At 56.8% G+C, this 17,859-nt stretch overlaps 1 protein-coding gene across 1 annotated transcript in view; it reads right to left on the reverse strand.

Annotated features, from left to right (window-relative positions):
* Positions 1–17,859, reverse strand: part of LOC137525920 (macrophage receptor MARCO-like) — a 78,796-nt gene that overhangs the window by 3,429 nt on the left and 57,508 nt on the right. The window contains exons 15-16 of the mRNA XM_068247132.1: positions 7,446–7,472; positions 806–967 (exon numbers count right to left, since the gene is read on the reverse strand). Of these exons, the coding sequence (XP_068103233.1) occupies positions 806–967; positions 7,446–7,472 (189 nt within the window). The remainder of the gene's footprint in view (positions 1–805; positions 968–7,445; positions 7,473–17,859) is intronic.

Raw genomic sequence — 17,859 nt, forward strand, 5'->3', positions numbered from 1 at the left:
TTCAAAAGCAATTAGGGAATGGCAGTTGCTCCGTCCAACTGCTAAAAAAAAGTGTGCAGCGAGCAGGGAGGCCGGCCAGCATCTTTGTAGAAATGCTTTTGAAGGAGTGTCTTTATAAAGAATAAAGGCCATGCTGAGGCATACATATGAACTGGCCGCTGGGAGACTTGGGCGCAGGATTCAGCCGGCGGTGTTAATTACTATTCCCCCTCCAGGTCCACGTGGATGGTCGGGAATGATATAATGTTTTATGACCCCTGTGAGATGGGCCTCCAGTCTGTGAGGGGCACCAGGGGAGGCTAGGGAAGGGGTGTGACCATGGGGGTGCGGGGTCCATGAATTGTAGGTACGCCCCTGCATTTCCTAGAGTAATACTGACAGTGTTGCCCCACTCCTGGCTCCTCTTTGAGGCGTCTCCTCAATCCACCACACCTATATTCATGTTTTCTAATCTGAAAAAACATGGGGGCTGATTTGCCGAGCCATGAAAAAAGCCAGTGTTGAAGTTGAGCAATTGTCCAGAACAACCAATCGGAATCCTCGTTTCACTTAAAGTGTACAGGAAGTCAAAAGTCAAATACTTAATACTAAGCAGAGAGAAGCGTCTGGATTCTGTAGAGGCGTCTGGCGCGGTCCTCCAGTCCCCCATTGCAGAGTGCAGACCCCCCCCCCCCCCTCAAAAGGAATCTGACAAGAGCTTGTTGGGTTCCATGGCCTGGCATGGTGGAGGCTGAGGGGGCAGACCCTTCATTGCTCCGCCTCTGGGCACAATGTGACCCCCTCAGTAGGGACAGCCCAGTATTACCTGGATCGGTAGTAGTAAATACTGCCACAACCCGAGAGTAGCCGAGCATCCGACAGATCACTCTCCCATCGTTCATATCCCAGCCGTCATCACAGATCGTTCCCCACTCAGTGTTGCGTCTGACCTCCACCCGACCTCTGCGTCCTCCAATGATCCGCACATCTAAAGAACAAGAGCGACAATTGTTACCCCCGCCAGCAGGGCGGCGCAACAGCCTAGAGTCCTGCACTGTACAGACACTAGATGCTAAACTGTCTCCAGCCTGAACTACTGGGTGCAGATATTGGGTATACAGTATGGTTAGCTGTAGATCCAGGGGCCCCAGTGTTATGGTGTAGCTGTAGATCCAGGGGCCCCAGTGTTATGGTGTAGCTGTAGATCCAGGGGCCCCAGTGTTATGGTGTAGCTGTAGAGCAAGGGGCCCCAGTGTTATAGTGTAGCTGTACAGCCAGGGGCCCCAGTGTTATGGTGTAGCTCTACAGCCAGGGGCCCCAGTGTTATGGTGTAGCTCTAGAGCCAGGGGCCCCAGTGTTATAGTGTAGCTCTACAGCCAGGGGCCCCAGTGTTATGGTGTAGCTCTAGAGCCAGGGGCCCCAGTGTTATAGTGTAGCTGTAGAGCCAGGGGTCCCAGTATTATGGTGTAGCTGTAGAGCCAGGGGCCCCAGTGTTATGGTGTAGCTGTAGAGCCAGGGGCCCCAGTGTTATGATGTAGCTGCAGAGCCAGGGGCCCCAGTATTATGGTGTAGCTGTAGAGCCAGGGGCCCCAGTGTTATGATGTAGCTGTAGAGCCAGGGGCCCCAGTGTTATGGTGTAGCTGTAGAGCCAGGGGCCCCAGTGTTATGATGTAGCTGCAGAGCCAGGGGCCCCAGTATTATGGTGTAGCTGTAGAGCCAGGGGCCCCAGTATTATGGTGTAGCTGTAGAGCCAGGGGCCCCAGTGTTATGGTGTAGCTGTAGAGCCAGGGGCCCCAGTATTATGGTGTAGCTGTAGAGCCAGGGGCCCCAGTGTTATGGTGTAGCTGTAGAGCCAGGGGCCCCAGTGTTATGGTGTAGCTGTAGAGCCAGGGGCCCCAGTGTTATGGTGTAGCTGTAGAGCCAGGGGCCCCAGTATTATGATGTAGCTGTAGAGCCAGGGGCCCCAGTGTTATGGTGTAGCTGTAGAGCCAGGGGCCCCAGTGTTATGGGGTAGCTGTAGAGCCAGGGGCCCCAGTGTTATGGTTTAGCTGTAGAGCCAGGGGCCCCAGTGTTATGGTGTAGCTGTAGAGCCAGGGGCCCCATTGTTATGGTGTAGCTGTAGAGCCAGGGGCCCCATTGTTATGGTGTAGCTGTAGAGCCAGGGGCCCCAGTGTTATGGTGTAGCTGTAGAGCCAGGGGCCCCAGTGTTATGGTGTAGCTGTAGAGCCAGGGGCCCCAGTGTTATGATGTAGCTGCAGAGCCAGGGGCCCCAGTGTTATAGTGTAGCTGTAGAGCCAGGGGCCCCAGTGTTATGGTGTAGCTGTAGAGCCAGGGGCCCCAGTATTATGGTGTAGCTGTAGAGCCAGGGGCCCCAGTATTATGGTGTAGCTGTAGAGCCAGGGGCCCCAGTGTTATGGTGTAGCTGTAGAGCCAGGGGCCCCAGTGTTATGGTGTAGCTGTAGAGCCAGGGGCCCCAGTGTTATGGTGTAGCTGTAGAGCCAGGGGCCCCAGTATTATGGTGTAGCTGTAGAGCCAGGGGCCCCAGTATTATGGTGTAGCTGTAGAGCCAGGGGCCCCAGTGTTATGGTGTAGCTGTAGAGCCAGGGGCCCCAGTGTTATGGTGTAGCTGTAGAGCCAGGGGCCCCAGTGTTATGGTGTAGCTGTAGAGCCAGGGGCCCCAGTGTTATAGTGTAGCTGTAGAGCCAGGGGCCCCAGTGTTATGGTGTAGCTGTAGAGCCAGGGGCCCCAGTGTTATGGTGTAGCTGTAGAGCCAGGGGCCCCAGTGTTATGGTGTAGCTGTAGAGCCAGGGGCCCCAGTGTTATGGTGTATCTGTAGAGCCAGGGGCCCCAGTGTTATGGTGTAGCTGTAGAGCCAGGGGCCCCAGTGTTATGGTGTAGCTGTAGAGCCAGGGGCCCCAGTGTTATGGTGTAGCTGCAGAGCCAGGGGCCCCAGTGTTATGGTGTATCTGTAGAGCCAGGGGCCCCAGTGTTATGGTGTAGCTGTAGAGCCAGGGGCCCCAGTGTTATGGTGTAGCTGTAGAGCCAGGGGCCCCAGTGTTATAGTGTAGCTGTAGAGCCAGGGGCCCCAGTGTTATGGTGTAGCTGTAGAGCCAGGGGCCCCAGTGTTATGGTGTAGCTGTAGAGCCAGGGGCCCCAGTGTTATGGTGTAGCTGCAGAGCCAGGGGCCCCAGTGTTATGGTGTAGCTGTAGAGCCAGGGGCCCCAGTGTTATGGTGTAGCTGTAGAGCCAGGGGCCCCAGTGTTATGGTGTAGCTGTAGAGCCAGGGGCCCCAGTATTATGGTGTAGCTGTAGAGCCAGGGGCCCCAGTGTTATGGTGTAGCTGTAGAGCCAGGGGCCCCAGTGTTATGGTGTAGCTGTAGAGCCAGGGGCCCCAGTGTTATGGTGTAGCTGTAGAGCCAGGGGCCCCAGTGTTATGGGGTAGCTGTAGAGCCAGGGGCCCCAGTGTTAGTGTAGCTGTAGAGCCAGGGGCCCCAGTGTTATGGTGTAGCTGCAGAGCCAGGGGCCCCAGTGTTATGGTGTAGCTGTACAGTCAGGGGCCCCAGTGTTATGGTGTAGCTGTAGAGCCAGGGGCCCCAGTGTTATGGTGTAGCTGTAGAGCCAGGGGCCCCAGTGTTATGGTGTAGCTGTAGAGCCAGGGGCCCCAGTGTTATGGTGCAGCTGTAGAGCCAGGGGCCCCAGTGTTATGGTGTAGCTGTAGAGCCAGGGGCCCCAGTGTTATGGTGTAGCTGTAGAGCCAGGGGCCCCAGTGTTATGGTGTAGCTGCAGAGCCAGGGGCCCCAGTGTTATGGTGTAGCTGTAGAGCCAGGGGCCCCAGTGTTATAGTGTAGCTGTAGAGCCAGGGGCCCCAGTGTTATGGTGTAGCTGTAGAGCCAGGGGCCCCAGTGTTATAGTGTAGCTGTAGAGCCAGGGGCCCCAGTATTATGGTGTAGCTGTAGAGCCAGGGGCCCCAGTGTTATGGTGTAGCTGTAGAGCCAGGGGCCCCAGTGTTATGGTGTAGCTGTAGAGCCAGGGGCCCCAGTGTTATGGTGTAGCTGTAGAGCTAGGGGCCCCAGTGTTATGGTGCAGCTGTAGAGCCAGGGGCCCCAGTATTATGGTGTATCTGTAGAGCCAGGGGCCCCATTGTTATGGTGCAGCTGTAGAGCCAGGGGCCCCAGTGTTATGGTGTAGCTGTAGAGCCAGGGGCCCCAGTATTATGGTGTAGCTGTAGAGCCAGGGGCCCCAGTGTTATGATGTAGCTGCAGAGCCAGGGGCCCCAGTGTTATGGTGTAGCTGTAGAGCCAGGGGCCCCAGTGTTATGGTGTAGCTGCAGAGCCAGGGGCCCCAGTGTTATGGTGTAGCTGTAGAGCCAGGGGCCCCAGTATTATGGTGTAGCTGTAGAGCCAGGGGCCCCAGTATTATGGTGTAGCTGTAGAGCCAGGGGCCCCAGTGTTATGGTGTAGCTGTAGAGCCAGGGGCCCCAGTGTTATGGTGTAGCTGTACAGCCAGGGGCCCCAGTGTTATGGTGTAGCTGTAGAGCCAGGGGCCCCAGTATTATGGTGTAGCTGTAGAGCCAGGGGCCCCAGTGTTATGGTGTAGCTGTAGAGCCAGGGGCCCCAGTATTATGGTGTAGCTGTAGAGCCAGGGGCCCCAGTGTTATGATGTAGCTGCAGAGCCAGGGGCCCCAGTGTTATGGTGTATCTGTAGAGCCAGGGGCCCCAGTGTTATCGTGTAGCTGTAGAGCCAGAGGCCCCAGTGTTATGGTGTAGCTGTACAGCCAGGGGCCCCAGTGTTATGGTGTAGCTGTAGAGCCAGAGGCCCCAGTGTTATGGTGTAGCTGTACAGCCAGGGGCCCCAGTGTTATGGTGTAGCTGTAGAGCCAGGGGCCCCAGTATTATGGTGTAGCTGTAGAGCCAGGGGCCCCAGTGTTATGGTGTAGCTGTAGAGCCAGGGGCCCCAGTATTATGGTGTAGCTGTAGAGCCAGGGGCCCCAGTGTTATGGTGTAGCTGTAGAGCCAGGGGCCCCAGTGTTATGGTGTATCTGTAGAGCCAGGGGCCCCAGTGTTATGGTGTATCTGTAGAGCCAGGGGCCCCAGTGTTATGGTGTAGCTGCAGAGCCAGGGGCCCCAGTGTTATGGTGTAGCTGTAGAGCCAGGGGCCCCAGTGTTATAGTGTAGCTGTAGAGCCAGGGGCCCCAGTATTATGGTGTAGCTGTAGAGCCAGGGGCCCCAGTGTTATAGTGTAGCTGTAGAGCCAGGGGCCCCAGTGTTATGGTGTAGCTGTAGAGCCAGGGGCCCCAGTATTATGGTGTAGCTGTAGAGCCAGGGGCCCCAGTGTTATGGTGTAGCTGTAGAGCCAGGGGCCCCAGTGTTATGGTGTAGCTGTAGAGCCAGGGGCCCCAGTGTTATGGTGTAGCTGTAGAGCCAGGGGCCCCAGTGTTATGGGGTAGCTGTAGAGCCAGGGGCCCCAGTGTTAGTGTAGCTGTAGAGCCAGGGGCCCCAGTGTTATGGTGTAGCTGTAGAGCCAGGGGCCCCATTGTTATGGTGTAGCTGTAGAGCCAGGGGCCCCAGTGTTATGGTGTAGCTGTAGAGCCAGGGGCCCCAGTGTTATGGTGCAGCTGTAGAGCCAGGGGCCCCAGTATTATGGTGTATCTGTAGAGCCAGGGGCCCCATTGTTATGATGTAGCTGCAGAGCCAGGGGCCCCAGTGTTATGGTGTAGCTGTAGAGCCAGGGGCCCCAGTGTTATGGTGTAGCTGTAGAGCCAGGGGCCCCAGTGTTATGGTGTAGCTGCAGAGCCAGGGGCCCCAGTGTTATGGTGTAGCTGCAGAGCCAGGGGCCCCAGTGTTATGGTGTAGCTGTAGAGCCAGGGGCCCCAGTGTTATGATGTAGCTGTAGAGCCAGGGGCCCCAGTGTTATGGTGTAGCTGTAGAGCCAGGGGCCCCAGTGTTATGGTGTAGCTGTAGAGCCAGGGGCCCCAGTGTTATGATGTAGCTGCAGAGCCAGGGGCCCCAGTGTTATGGTGTAGCTGTAGAGCCAGGGGCCCCAGTGTTATAGTGTAGCTGTAGAGCCAGGGGCCCCAGTGTTATGGTGTAGCTGTAGAGCCAGGGGCCCCAGTGTTATGGTGCAGCTGTAGAGCCAGGGGCCCCAGTGTTATGGTGTAGCTGTAGAGCCAGGGGCCCCAGTGTTATAGTGTAGCTGTAGAGCCAGGGGCCCCAGTGTTATGGTGTAGCTGTAGAGCCAGGGGCCCCAGTGTTATGGTGTAGCTGTACAGTCAGGGGCCCCAGTGTTATGGTGTAGCTGTAGAGCCAGGGGCCCCAGTGTTATGGTGTAGCTGTAGAGCCAGGGGCCCCAGTGTTATGGTGTAGCTGTAGAGCCAGGGGCCCCAGTGTTATGGTGCAGCTGTAGAGCCAGGGGCCCCAGTGTTATGGTGTAGCTGTAGAGCCAGGGGCCCCAGTGTTATAGTGTAGCTGTAGAGCCAGGGGCCCCAGTATTATGGTGTAGCTGTAGAGCCAGGGGCCCCAGTGTTATAGTGTAGCTGTAGAGCCAGGGGCCCCATTGTTATGGTGTAGCTGTAGAGCCAGGGGCCCCATTGTTATGGTGTAGCTGTAGAGCCAGGGGCCCCAGTGTTATGGTGTAGCTGTAGAGCCAGGGGCCCCATTGTTATGGTGTAGCTGTAGAGCCAGGGGCCCCAGTGTTATGGTGTAGCTGTAGAGCCAGGGGCCCCAGTGTTATGGTGTAGCTGTAGAGCCAGGGGCCCCAGTGTTATGGTGTAGCTGTAGAGCCAGGGGCCCCAGTATTATGGTGTAGCTGTAGAGCCAGGGGCCCCAGTATTATGGTGTAGCTGTAGAGCCAGGGGCCCCAGTATTATGATGTAGCTGTAGAGCCAGGGGCCCCAGTGTTATGGTGTAGCTGTAGAGCCAGGGGCCCCAGTATTATGGTGTAGCTGTAGAGCCAGGGGCCCCAGTATTATGGTGTAGCTGTAGAGCCAGGGGCCCCAGTATTATGGTGTAGCTGTAGAGCCAGGGGCCCCAGTGTTATGGTGTAGCTGCAGAGCCAGGGGCCCCAGTGTTATGGTGTAGCTGTAGAGCCAGGGGCCCCAGTGTTAGTGTAGCTGTAGAGCCAGGGGCCCCAGTGTTATGGTGTAGCTGTAGAGCCAGGGGCCCCAGTCTAATGGTGTAGGTATAGAGCCAGGGGCCCCAGTGTTATGGTGTAGGTATAGAGCCAGGGGCCCCAGTGTTATGGTGTAGGTATAGAGCCAGGGGCCCCAGTGTTATGGTGTAGCTGTAGAGCCAGGGGCCCCAGTGTTATGGTGTATAGTGCTGCCCGCCTATCCCTTTGATCTAGAGATTCACCCCCAATGTAAGGTATCTTTCCAGGTCCAGAGTGGGCCAAACATAATGCAAAGTGGGTACATCACTTATGGGCCACGTTTACCGGCTCTGCGGGCCAGATGGATGGTCTATACTCACCTGATATCGCTGGACGTCCTGGAGGTCCTGCACAGAAGAAAACAGAATCACAGTAAAACACAACGACCATGATGATATTAATGTGAAATAAGCACCAGCATGTAATACAACTGCTACAAACATCCTGGACTGTCTCAGAAAGCCTATAGTGGTGCCCAGACAGCTGCTCATAGTTCCAGCAGGCCAGTGACTAGACAGGTCCACTTGGATTTTGCCTTCCAGGCACTAGATCAGACATCTCAGGCCCTGGAAAAGTTACTCCTGGTTCAGATCAAGACAAGACTAGTGATGAGGGGCGGAGATCTAGAATTCCAGGGCGGAGTTTGCACTTTCCGTTGGAACCTGGATCCTGGCCTGCAGACGCAGAACGGGATGTGAGAACAGATTTCAGCGTTTCCCCAGACATGGCCAGCAATCTGGTCCTACATCCAGTACCCTCTATTATCTGCCAGCCACCATACCTTCTTCCATACCTCACAACTTTTTGAGATAAGAAAAAGGGACATTTTAAGACACGCCTCTGCCACACCTCTAGCCACGCCCCCACCACACCCCTTGTCATGCATATCAAAAAAAATTCAGAATCAAAAGATGTCATTTTAACATTCAAACCACACTGGTCCTTACTATCATCAGTAGTTTTCCTTCGTTTTAACGTGTGAAAATAAGAGATAGAGCAATTTAAAAAATGGGGATAAAGTTTTGAGTCAGTTGAACACATTTTTTCAGTAGAAAAATACAGATATTAATATAGATCGGTACATCAGTCCTAAATAAGGGACAACTGAGGAAGAAAGAGGGACAGAGGCATTGGGTTCCCAAAGAGGGACTGTCCCTCCAAAATAGGTACAGTTGGGAGCTGTGCCTCCATCCTCTGTCATTGGCTCCTGCTGTCTCGGTTCAGGAACATTAGGCCTGGTCAGATCTGGTGACACAAGTCCTGCATGTGGGGCCTGGTCAGATCTGGTGACACAAGTCCTGCATGTGGGGCCTGGTCAGACCTGGTGACACAAGTCCTGCATGTGGGGCCTGGTCAGATCTGGTGACACAAGTCCTGCATGTGGGGCCTGGTCAGATCTGGTGACACAAGTCCTGCATGTGGGGCCTGGTCACATCTGGTGACACAAGTCCTGCATGTGGGGCCTGGTCAGATCTGGTGACACAAGTCCTGCATGTGGGGCCTGGTCAGATCTGGTGACACAAGTCCTGCATGTGGGGCCTGGTCAGATCTGGTGACAAGTCCTGCATGTGGGGCCTGGTCAGATCTGGTGACACAAGTCCTGCATGTGGGGCCTGGTCAGATCTGGTGACACAAGTCCTGTATGTGGGGCCTGGTCACATATGGTGACACAAGTCCTGCATGTGGGGCCTGGTCAGATCTGGTGACACAAGTCCTGCATGTGGGGCCTGGTCACATCTGGTGACACAAGTCCTGCATGTGGGGCCTGGTCAGATCTGGTGACACAAGTCCTGCATGTGGGGCCTGGTCACATCTGGTGACACAAGTCCTGCATGTGGGGCCTGGTCAGATCTGGTGACACAAGTCCTGTATGTGGGGCCTGGTCACATATGGTGACACAAGTCCTGCATGTGGGGCCTGGTCAGATCTGGTGACACAAGTCCTGCATGTGGGGCCTGGTCAGACCTGGTGACACAAGTCCTGCATGTGGGGCCTGGTCAGATCTGGTGACACAAGTCCTGCATGTGGGGCCTGGTCAGATCTGGTGACACAAGTCCTGCATGTGGGGCCTGGTCAGATCTGGTGACACAAGTCCTGTATGTGGGGCCTGGTCACATATGGTGACACAAGTCCTGCATGTGGGGCCTGGTCAGATCTGGTGACACAAGTCCTGCATGTGGGGCCTGGTCACATCTGGTGACACAAGTCCTGCATGTGGGGCCTGGTCAGATCTGGTGACACAAGTCCTGTATGTGGGGCCTGGTCACATCTGGTGACACAAGTCCTGCATGTGGGGCCTGGTCAGATCTGGTGACACAAGTCCTGCATGTGGGGCCTGGTCAGACCTGGTGACACAAGTCCTGCATGTGGGGCCTGGTCAGATCTGGTGACACAAGTCCTGCATGTGGGGCCTGGTCAGATCTGGTGACACAAGTCCTGCATGTGGGGCCTGGTCAGATCTGGTGACACAAGTCCTGCATGTGGGGCCTGGTCAGATCTGGTGACACAAGTCCAGCATGTGGGGCCTGGTCAGATCTGGTGACACAAGTCCTGCACGTGGGGCCTGGTCAGATCTGGTGACACAAGTCCTGCATGTAGGGCCTGGTCAGATCTGGTGACACGAGTCCTGCATGTGGGGCCTGGTCAGATCTGGTGAGTCGAGTCCTGCATGTGGGGCCTGGTCAGATCTGGTGACACAAGTCCAGCATGTGGGGCCTGGTCAGATCTGGTGACACAAGTCCAGCATGTGGGGCCTGGTCAGATCTGGTGACACAAGTCCTGCATGTGGGGCCTGGTCAGATCTGGTGACACAAGTCCAGCATGTGGGGCCTGGTCAGATATGGTGACACAAGTCCTGTATGTGGGGCCTGGTCAGATCTGGTGACACAAGTCCTGCATGTGGGGCCTGGTCAGATCTGGTGACACAAGTCCAGCATGTGGGGCCTGGTCAGATCTGGTGACACAAGTCCTGCATGTGGGGCCTGGTCAGATCTGGTGACACAAGTCCTGCACGTGGGGCCTGGTCAGATCTGGTGACACAAGTCCTGCATGTAGGGCCTGGTCAGATCTGGTGACACGAGTCCTGCATGTGGGGCCTGGTCAGATCTGGTGACACAAGTCCTGCATGTGGGGCCTGGTCAGATCTGGTGACACAAGTCCAGCATGTGGGGCCTGGTCAGATCTGGTGACACAAGTCCAGCATGTGGGGCCTGGTCACATATGGTGACACAAGTCCAGCATGTGGGGCCTGGTCAGATCTGGTGACACAAGTCCTGCATGTGGGGCCTGGTCACATCTGGTGACACAAGTCCTGCATGTGGGGCCTGGTCAGATCTGGTGACACAAGTCCTGCATGTGGGGCCTGGTCACATATGGTGACACAAGTCCTGCATGTGGGGCCTGGTCAGATATGGTGACACAAGTCCTGCATGTGGGGCCTGGTCAGATCTGGTGACACAAGTCCTGCACGTGGGGCCTGGTCAGATCTGGTGACACAAGTCCTGCATGTGGGGCCTGGTCAGATCTGGTGACACAAGTCCTGCATGTGGGGCCTGGTCAGATCTGGTGACACAAGTCCTGCATGTGGGGCCTGGTCACATCTGGTGACACAAGTCCTGCATGTGGGGCCTGGTCACATCTGGTGACACAAGTCCTGTATGTGGGGCCTGGTCAGATCTGGTGACACAAGTCCTGCATGTGGGGCCTGGTCAGATCTGGTGACACAAGTCCAGCATGTGGGGCCTGGTCAGATCTGGTGACACAAGTCCTGCATGTGGGGCCTGGTCAGATCTGGTGACACGAGTCCTGCATGTGGGGCCTGGTCAGATCTGGTGAGTCGAGTCCTGCATGTGGGGCCTGGTCAGATCTGGTGACACAAGTCCTGCATGTGGGGCCTGGTCACATATGGTGACACAAGTCCTGCATGTGGGGCCTGGTCAGATCTGGTGACACGAGTCCTGCATGTGGGGCCTGGTCAGATCTGGTGAGTCGAGTCCTGCATGTGGGGCCTGGTCAGATCTGGTGACACAAGTCCTGCATGTGGGGCCTGATCAGATCTGGTGACACAAGTCCTGCATGTGGGGCCTGGTCAGATCTGGTGACACAAGTCCAGCATGTGGGGCCTGGTCAGATCTGGTGACACAAGTCCTGCATGTGGGGCCTGGTCAGATCTGGTGACACAAGTCCTGCATGTGGGGCCTGGTCAGATCTGGTGACACAAGTCCTGCATGTGGGGCCTGGTCAGATCTGGTGACACAAGTCCAGCATGTGGGGCCTGGTCAGATCTGGTGACACAAGTCCTGCATGTAGGGCCTGGTCAGATCTGGTGACACAAGTCCTGCATGTGGGGCCTGGTCAGATCTGGTGACACAAGTCCTGCATGTGGGGCCTGGTCACATCTGGTGACACAAGTCCTGCATGTGGGGCCTGGTCACATCTGGTGACACAAGTCCTGTATGTGGGGCCTGGTCAGATCTGGTGACACAAGTCCTGCATGTGGGGCCTGGTCAGATCTGGTGACACAAGTCCAGCATGTGGGGCCTGGTCAGATCTGGTGACACAAGTCCTGCATGTGGGGCCTGGTCAGATCTGGTGACACGAGTCCTGCATGTGGGGCCTGGTCAGATCTGGTGAGTCGAGTCCTGTATGTGGGGCCTGGTCAGATCTGGTGACACAAGTCCTGCATGTGGGGCCTGGTCACATATGGTGACACAAGTCCTGCATGTGGGGCCTGGTCAGATCTGGTGACACGAGTCCTGCATGTGGGGCCTGGTCAGATCTGGTGAGTCGAGTCCTGCATGTGGGGCCTGGTCAGATCTGGTGACACAAGTCCTGCATGTGGGGCCTGATCAGATCTGGTGACACAAGTCCTGCATGTGGGGCCTGGTCAGATCTGGTGACACAAGTCCAGCATGTGGGGCCTGGTCAGATCTGGTGACACAAGTCCTGCATGTGGGGCCTGGTCAGATCTGGTGACACAAGTCCTGCATGTGGGGCCTGGTCAGATCTGGTGACACAAGTCCTGCATGTGGGGCCTGGTCAGATCTGGTGACACAAGTCCAGCATGTGGGGCCTGGTCAGATCTGGTGACACAAGTCCTGCATGTGGGGCCTGGTCAGATCTGGTGACACAAGTCCTGCATGTGGGGCCTGGTCAGATCTGGTGACACAAGTCCTGCATGTGGGGCCTGGTCACATCTGGTGACACAAGTCCTGCATGTGGGGCCTGGTCAGATCTGGTGACACAAGTCCTGCATGTGGGGCCTGGTCACATCTGGTGACACAAGTCCTGCATGTGGGGCCTGGTCAGATATGGTGACACAAGTCCTGCATGTGGGGCCTGGTCAGATCTGTTGACACAAGTCCTGCATGTGGGGCCTGGTCACATCTGGTGACACAAGTCCTGCATGTGGGGCCTGGTCAGATCCGGTGACACAAGTCCTGCATGTGGGGCCTGGTCAGATCTGGTGACACAAGTCCTGCATGTAGGGCCTGGTCAGATCTGGTGACACAAGTCCTGCATGTGGGGCCTGGTCAGATCTGGTGACACAAGTCCAGCATGTGGGGCCTGGTCACATCTGGTGACACAAGTCCTGCATGTGGGGCCTGGTCACATCTGGTGACACAAGTCCTGCATGTGGGGCCTGGTCATTTCTGGTGACACAAGTCCTGCATGTGGGGCCTGGTCACTTCTGGTGACACAAGTCCTGCATGTGGGGCCTGGTCACATCTGGTGACACAAGTCCTGCATGCGGGGCCTGGTCACTTCTGGTGACACAAGTCCTGCATGTAGGGCCTGGTCACATCTGGTGACACAAGTCCTGCATGTGGGGCCTGGTCACATATGGTGACACAAGTCCTGCATGTGGGGCCTGGTCACATCTGGTGACACAAGTCCTGCATGTGGGGCCTGGTCAGATCTGGTGACACAAGTCCAGCATGTGGGGCCTGGTCACATCTGGTGACACAAGTCCTGCATGTGGGGCCTGGTCAGATCTGGTGACACGAGTCCTGCATGTGGGGCCTGGTCAGATCTGGTGACACGAGTCCTGCATGTGGGGCCTGGTCAGATCTGGTGACACGAGTCCTGCATGTGGGGCCTGGTCAGATCTGGTGACACAAGTCCTGCATGTGGGGCCTGGTCAGACCTGGTGACACAAGTCCTGCATGTGGGGCCTGGTCACATCTGGTGACACAAGTCCTGCATGTGGGGCCTGGTCAGACCTGGTGACACAAGTCCTGCATGTGGGGCCTGGTCAGATCTGGTGACACGAGTCCTGCATGTGGGGCCTGGTCACATCTGGTGACACAAGTCCTGCATGTGGGGCCTGGTCACATCTGGTGACACAAGTCCTGCATGTGGGGCCTGGTCAGATCTGGTGACACAAGTCCTGCATGTGGGGCCTGGTCACATCTGGTGACACAAGTCCTGCATGTGGGGCCTGGTCAGATCTGGTGACACAAGTCCTGCATGTAGGGCCTGGTCACATCTGGTGACACAAGTCCTGCATGTGGGGCCTGGTCACATATGGTGACACAAGTCCTGCATGTGGGGCCTGGTCAGATATGGTGACACAAGTCCTGCATGTGGGGCCTGGTCAGATCTGGTGACACAAGTCCTGCACGTGGGGCCTGGTCAGATCTGGTGACACAAGTCCTGCATGTGGGGCCTGGTCAGATCTGGTGACACAAGTCCTGCATGTGGGGCCTGGTCAGATCTGGTGACACAAGTCCTGCATGTGGGGCCTGGTCACATCTGGTGACACAAGTCCTGCATGTGGGGCCTGGTCACATCTGGTGACACAAGTCCTGTATGTGGGGCCTGGTCAGATCTGGTGACACAAGTCCTGCATGTGGGGCCTGGTCAGATCTGGTGACACAAGTCCAGCATGTGGGGCCTGGTCAGATCTGGTGACACAAGTCCTGCATGTGGGGCCTGGTCAGATCTGGTGACACGAGTCCTGCATGTGGGGCCTGGTCAGATCTGGTGAGTCGAGTCCTGCATGTGGGGCCTGGTCAGATCTGGTGACACAAGTCCTGCATGTGGGGCCTGGTCACATATGGTGACACAAGTCCTGCATGTGGGGCCTGGTCAGATCTGGTGACACGAGTCCTGCATGTGGGGCCTGGTCAGATCTGGTGAGTCGAGTCCTGCATGTGGGGCCTGGTCAGATCTGGTGACACAAGTCCTGCATGTGGGGCCTGATCAGATCTGGTGACACAAGTCCTGCATGTGGGGCCTGGTCAGATCTGGTGACACAAGTCCAGCATGTGGGGCCTGGTCAGATCTGGTGACACAAGTCCTGCATGTGGGGCCTGGTCAGATCTGGTGACACAAGTCCTGCATGTGGGGCCTGGTCAGATCTGGTGACACAAGTCCTGCATGTGGGGCCTGGTCAGATCTGGTGACACAAGTCCAGCATGTGGGGCCTGGTCAGATCTGGTGACACAAGTCCTGCATGTAGGGCCTGGTCAGATCTGGTGACACAAGTCCTGCATGTGGGGCCTGGTCAGATCTGGTGACACAAGTCCTGCATGTGGGGCCTGGTCACATCTGGTGACACAAGTCCTGCATGTGGGGCCTGGTCACATCTGGTGACACAAGTCCTGTATGTGGGGCCTGGTCAGATCTGGTGACACAAGTCCTGCATGTGGGGCCTGGTCAGATCTGGTGACACAAGTCCAGCATGTGGGGCCTGGTCAGATCTGGTGACACAAGTCCTGCATGTGGGGCCTGGTCAGATCTGGTGACACGAGTCCTGCATGTGGGGCCTGGTCAGATCTGGTGAGTCGAGTCCTGTATGTGGGGCCTGGTCAGATCTGGTGACACAAGTCCTGCATGTGGGGCCTGGTCACATATGGTGACACAAGTCCTGCATGTGGGGCCTGGTCAGATCTGGTGACACGAGTCCTGCATGTGGGGCCTGGTCAGATCTGGTGAGTCGAGTCCTGCATGTGGGGCCTGGTCAGATCTGGTGACACAAGTCCTGCATGTGGGGCCTGATCAGATCTGGTGACACAAGTCCTGCATGTGGGGCCTGGTCAGATCTGGTGACACAAGTCCAGCATGTGGGGCCTGGTCAGATCTGGTGACACAAGTCCTGCATGTGGGGCCTGGTCAGATCTGGTGACACAAGTCCTGCATGTGGGGCCTGGTCAGATCTGGTGACACAAGTCCTGCATGTGGGGCCTGGTCAGATCTGGTGACACAAGTCCAGCATGTGGGGCCTGGTCAGATCTGGTGACACAAGTCCTGCATGTGGGGCCTGGTCAGATCTGGTGACACAAGTCCTGCATGTGGGGCCTGGTCAGATCTGGTGACACAAGTCCTGCATGTGGGGCCTGGTCACATCTGGTGACACAAGTCCTGCATGTGGGGCCTGGTCAGATCTGGTGACACAAGTCCTGCATGTGGGGCCTGGTCACATCTGGTGACACAAGTCCTGCATGTGGGGCCTGGTCAGATATGGTGACACAAGTCCTGCATGTGGGGCCTGGTCAGATCTGTTGACACAAGTCCTGCATGTGGGGCCTGGTCACATCTGGTGACACAAGTCCTGCATGTGGGGCCTGGTCAGATCCGGTGACACAAGTCCTGCATGTGGGGCCTGGTCAGATCTGGTGACACAAGTCCTGCATGTAGGGCCTGGTCAGATCTGGTGACACAAGTCCTGCATGTGGGGCCTGGTCAGATCTGGTGACACAAGTCCAGCATGTGGGGCCTGGTCACATCTGGTGACACAAGTCCTGCATGTGGGGCCTGGTCACATCTGGTGACACAAGTCCTGCATGTGGGGCCTGGTCATTTCTGGTGACACAAGTCCTGCATGTGGGGCCTGGTCACTTCTGGTGACACAAGTCCTGCATGTGGGGCCTGGTCACATCTGGTGACACAAGTCCTGCATGCGGGGCCTGGTCACTTCTGGTGACACAAGTCCTGCATGTAGGGCCTGGTCACATCTGGTGACACAAGTCCTGCATGTGGGGCCTGGTCACATATGGTGACACAAGTCCTGCATGTGGGGCCTGGTCACATCTGGTGACACAAGTCCTGCATGTGGGGCCTGGTCAGATCTGGTGACACAAGTCCAGCATGTGGGGCCTGGTCACATCTGGTGACACAAGTCCTGCATGTGGGGCCTGGTCAGATCTGGTGACACGAGTCCTGCATGTGGGGCCTGGTCAGATCTGGTGACACGAGTCCTGCATGTGGGGCCTGGTCAGATCTGGTGACACGAGTCCTGCATGTGGGGCCTGGTCAGATCTGGTGACACAAGTCCTGCATGTGGGGCCTGGTCAGACCTGGTGACACAAGTCCTGCATGTGGGGCCTGGTCACATCTGGTGACACAAGTCCTGCATGTGGGGCCTGGTCAGACCTGGTGACACAAGTCCTGCATGTGGGGCCTGGTCAGATCTGGTGACACGAGTCCTGCATGTGGGGCCTGGTCACATCTGGTGACACAAGTCCTGCATGTGGGGCCTGGTCACATCTGGTGACACAAGTCCTGCATGTGGGGCCTGGTCAGATCTGGTGACACAAGTCCTGCATGTGGGGCCTGGTCACATCTGGTGACACAAGTCCTGCATGTGGGGCCTGGTCAGATCTGGTGACACAAGTCCTGCATGTAGGGCCTGGTCACATCTGGTGACACAAGTCCTGCATGTGGGGCCTGGTCACATATGGTGACACAAGTCCTGCATGTGGGGCCTGGTCACATCTGGTGACACAAGTCCTGCATGTGGGGCCTGGTCAGATCTGGTGACACAAGTCCTGCATGTGGGGCCTGGTCAGATATGGTGACACAAGTCCTGCATGTGGGGCCTGGTCAGATCTGGTGACACAAGTCCTGCATGTGGGGCCTGGTCACATCTGGTGACACAAGTCCTGCATGTGGGGCCTGGTCAGATCTGGTGACACAAGTCCTGCATGTGGGGCCTGGTCAGATCTGGTGACACAAGTCCTGCATGTGGGGCCTGGTCAGACCTGGTGACACAAGTCCTGCATGTGGGGCCTGGTCACATCTGGTGACACAAGTCCTGCATGTGGGGCCTGGTCAGATCTGGTGACACAAGTCCTGCATGTGGGGCCTGGTCAGACCTGGTGACACAAGTCCTGCATGTGGGGCCTGGTCAGATCTGGTGACACAAGTCCTGCATGTGGGGCCTGGTCAGATCTGGTGACACAAGTCCTGCATGTGGGGCCTGGTCAGATCTGGTGACACAAGTCCTGCATGTGGGGCCTGATCAGATCTGGTGACACAAGTCCTGCATGTGGGGCCTGGTCAGATCTGGTGACACAAGTCCTGCATGTGGGGCCTGATCAGATCTGGTGACACAAGTCCTGCATGTGGGGCCTGGTCACATCTGGTGACACAAGTCCTGCATGTGGGGCCTGGTCACATCTGGTGACACAAGTCCTGCATGTGGGGCCTGGTCAGATCTGGTGACACAAGTCCTGCATGTGGGGCCTGGTCAGATCTGGTGACACAAGTCCTGTATGTGGGGCCTGGTCAGATCTGGTGACACAAGTCCTGCATGTGGGGCCTGGTCACATATGGTGACACAAGTCCTGCATGTGGGGCCTGGTCAGATCTGGTGACACAAGTCCTGCATGTGGGGCCTGGTCAGACCTGGTGACACAAGTCCTGCATGTGGGGCCTGGTCAGACCTGGTGACACAAGTCCTGCATGTGGGGCCTGGTCAGATATGGTGACACAAGTCCTGCATGTGGGGCC

Source organism: Hyperolius riggenbachi, chromosome 7 (assembly GCF_040937935.1).
Source record: "Hyperolius riggenbachi isolate aHypRig1 chromosome 7, aHypRig1.pri, whole genome shotgun sequence".
Classification (NCBI taxonomy): domain Eukaryota; kingdom Metazoa; phylum Chordata; class Amphibia; order Anura; family Hyperoliidae; genus Hyperolius; species Hyperolius riggenbachi.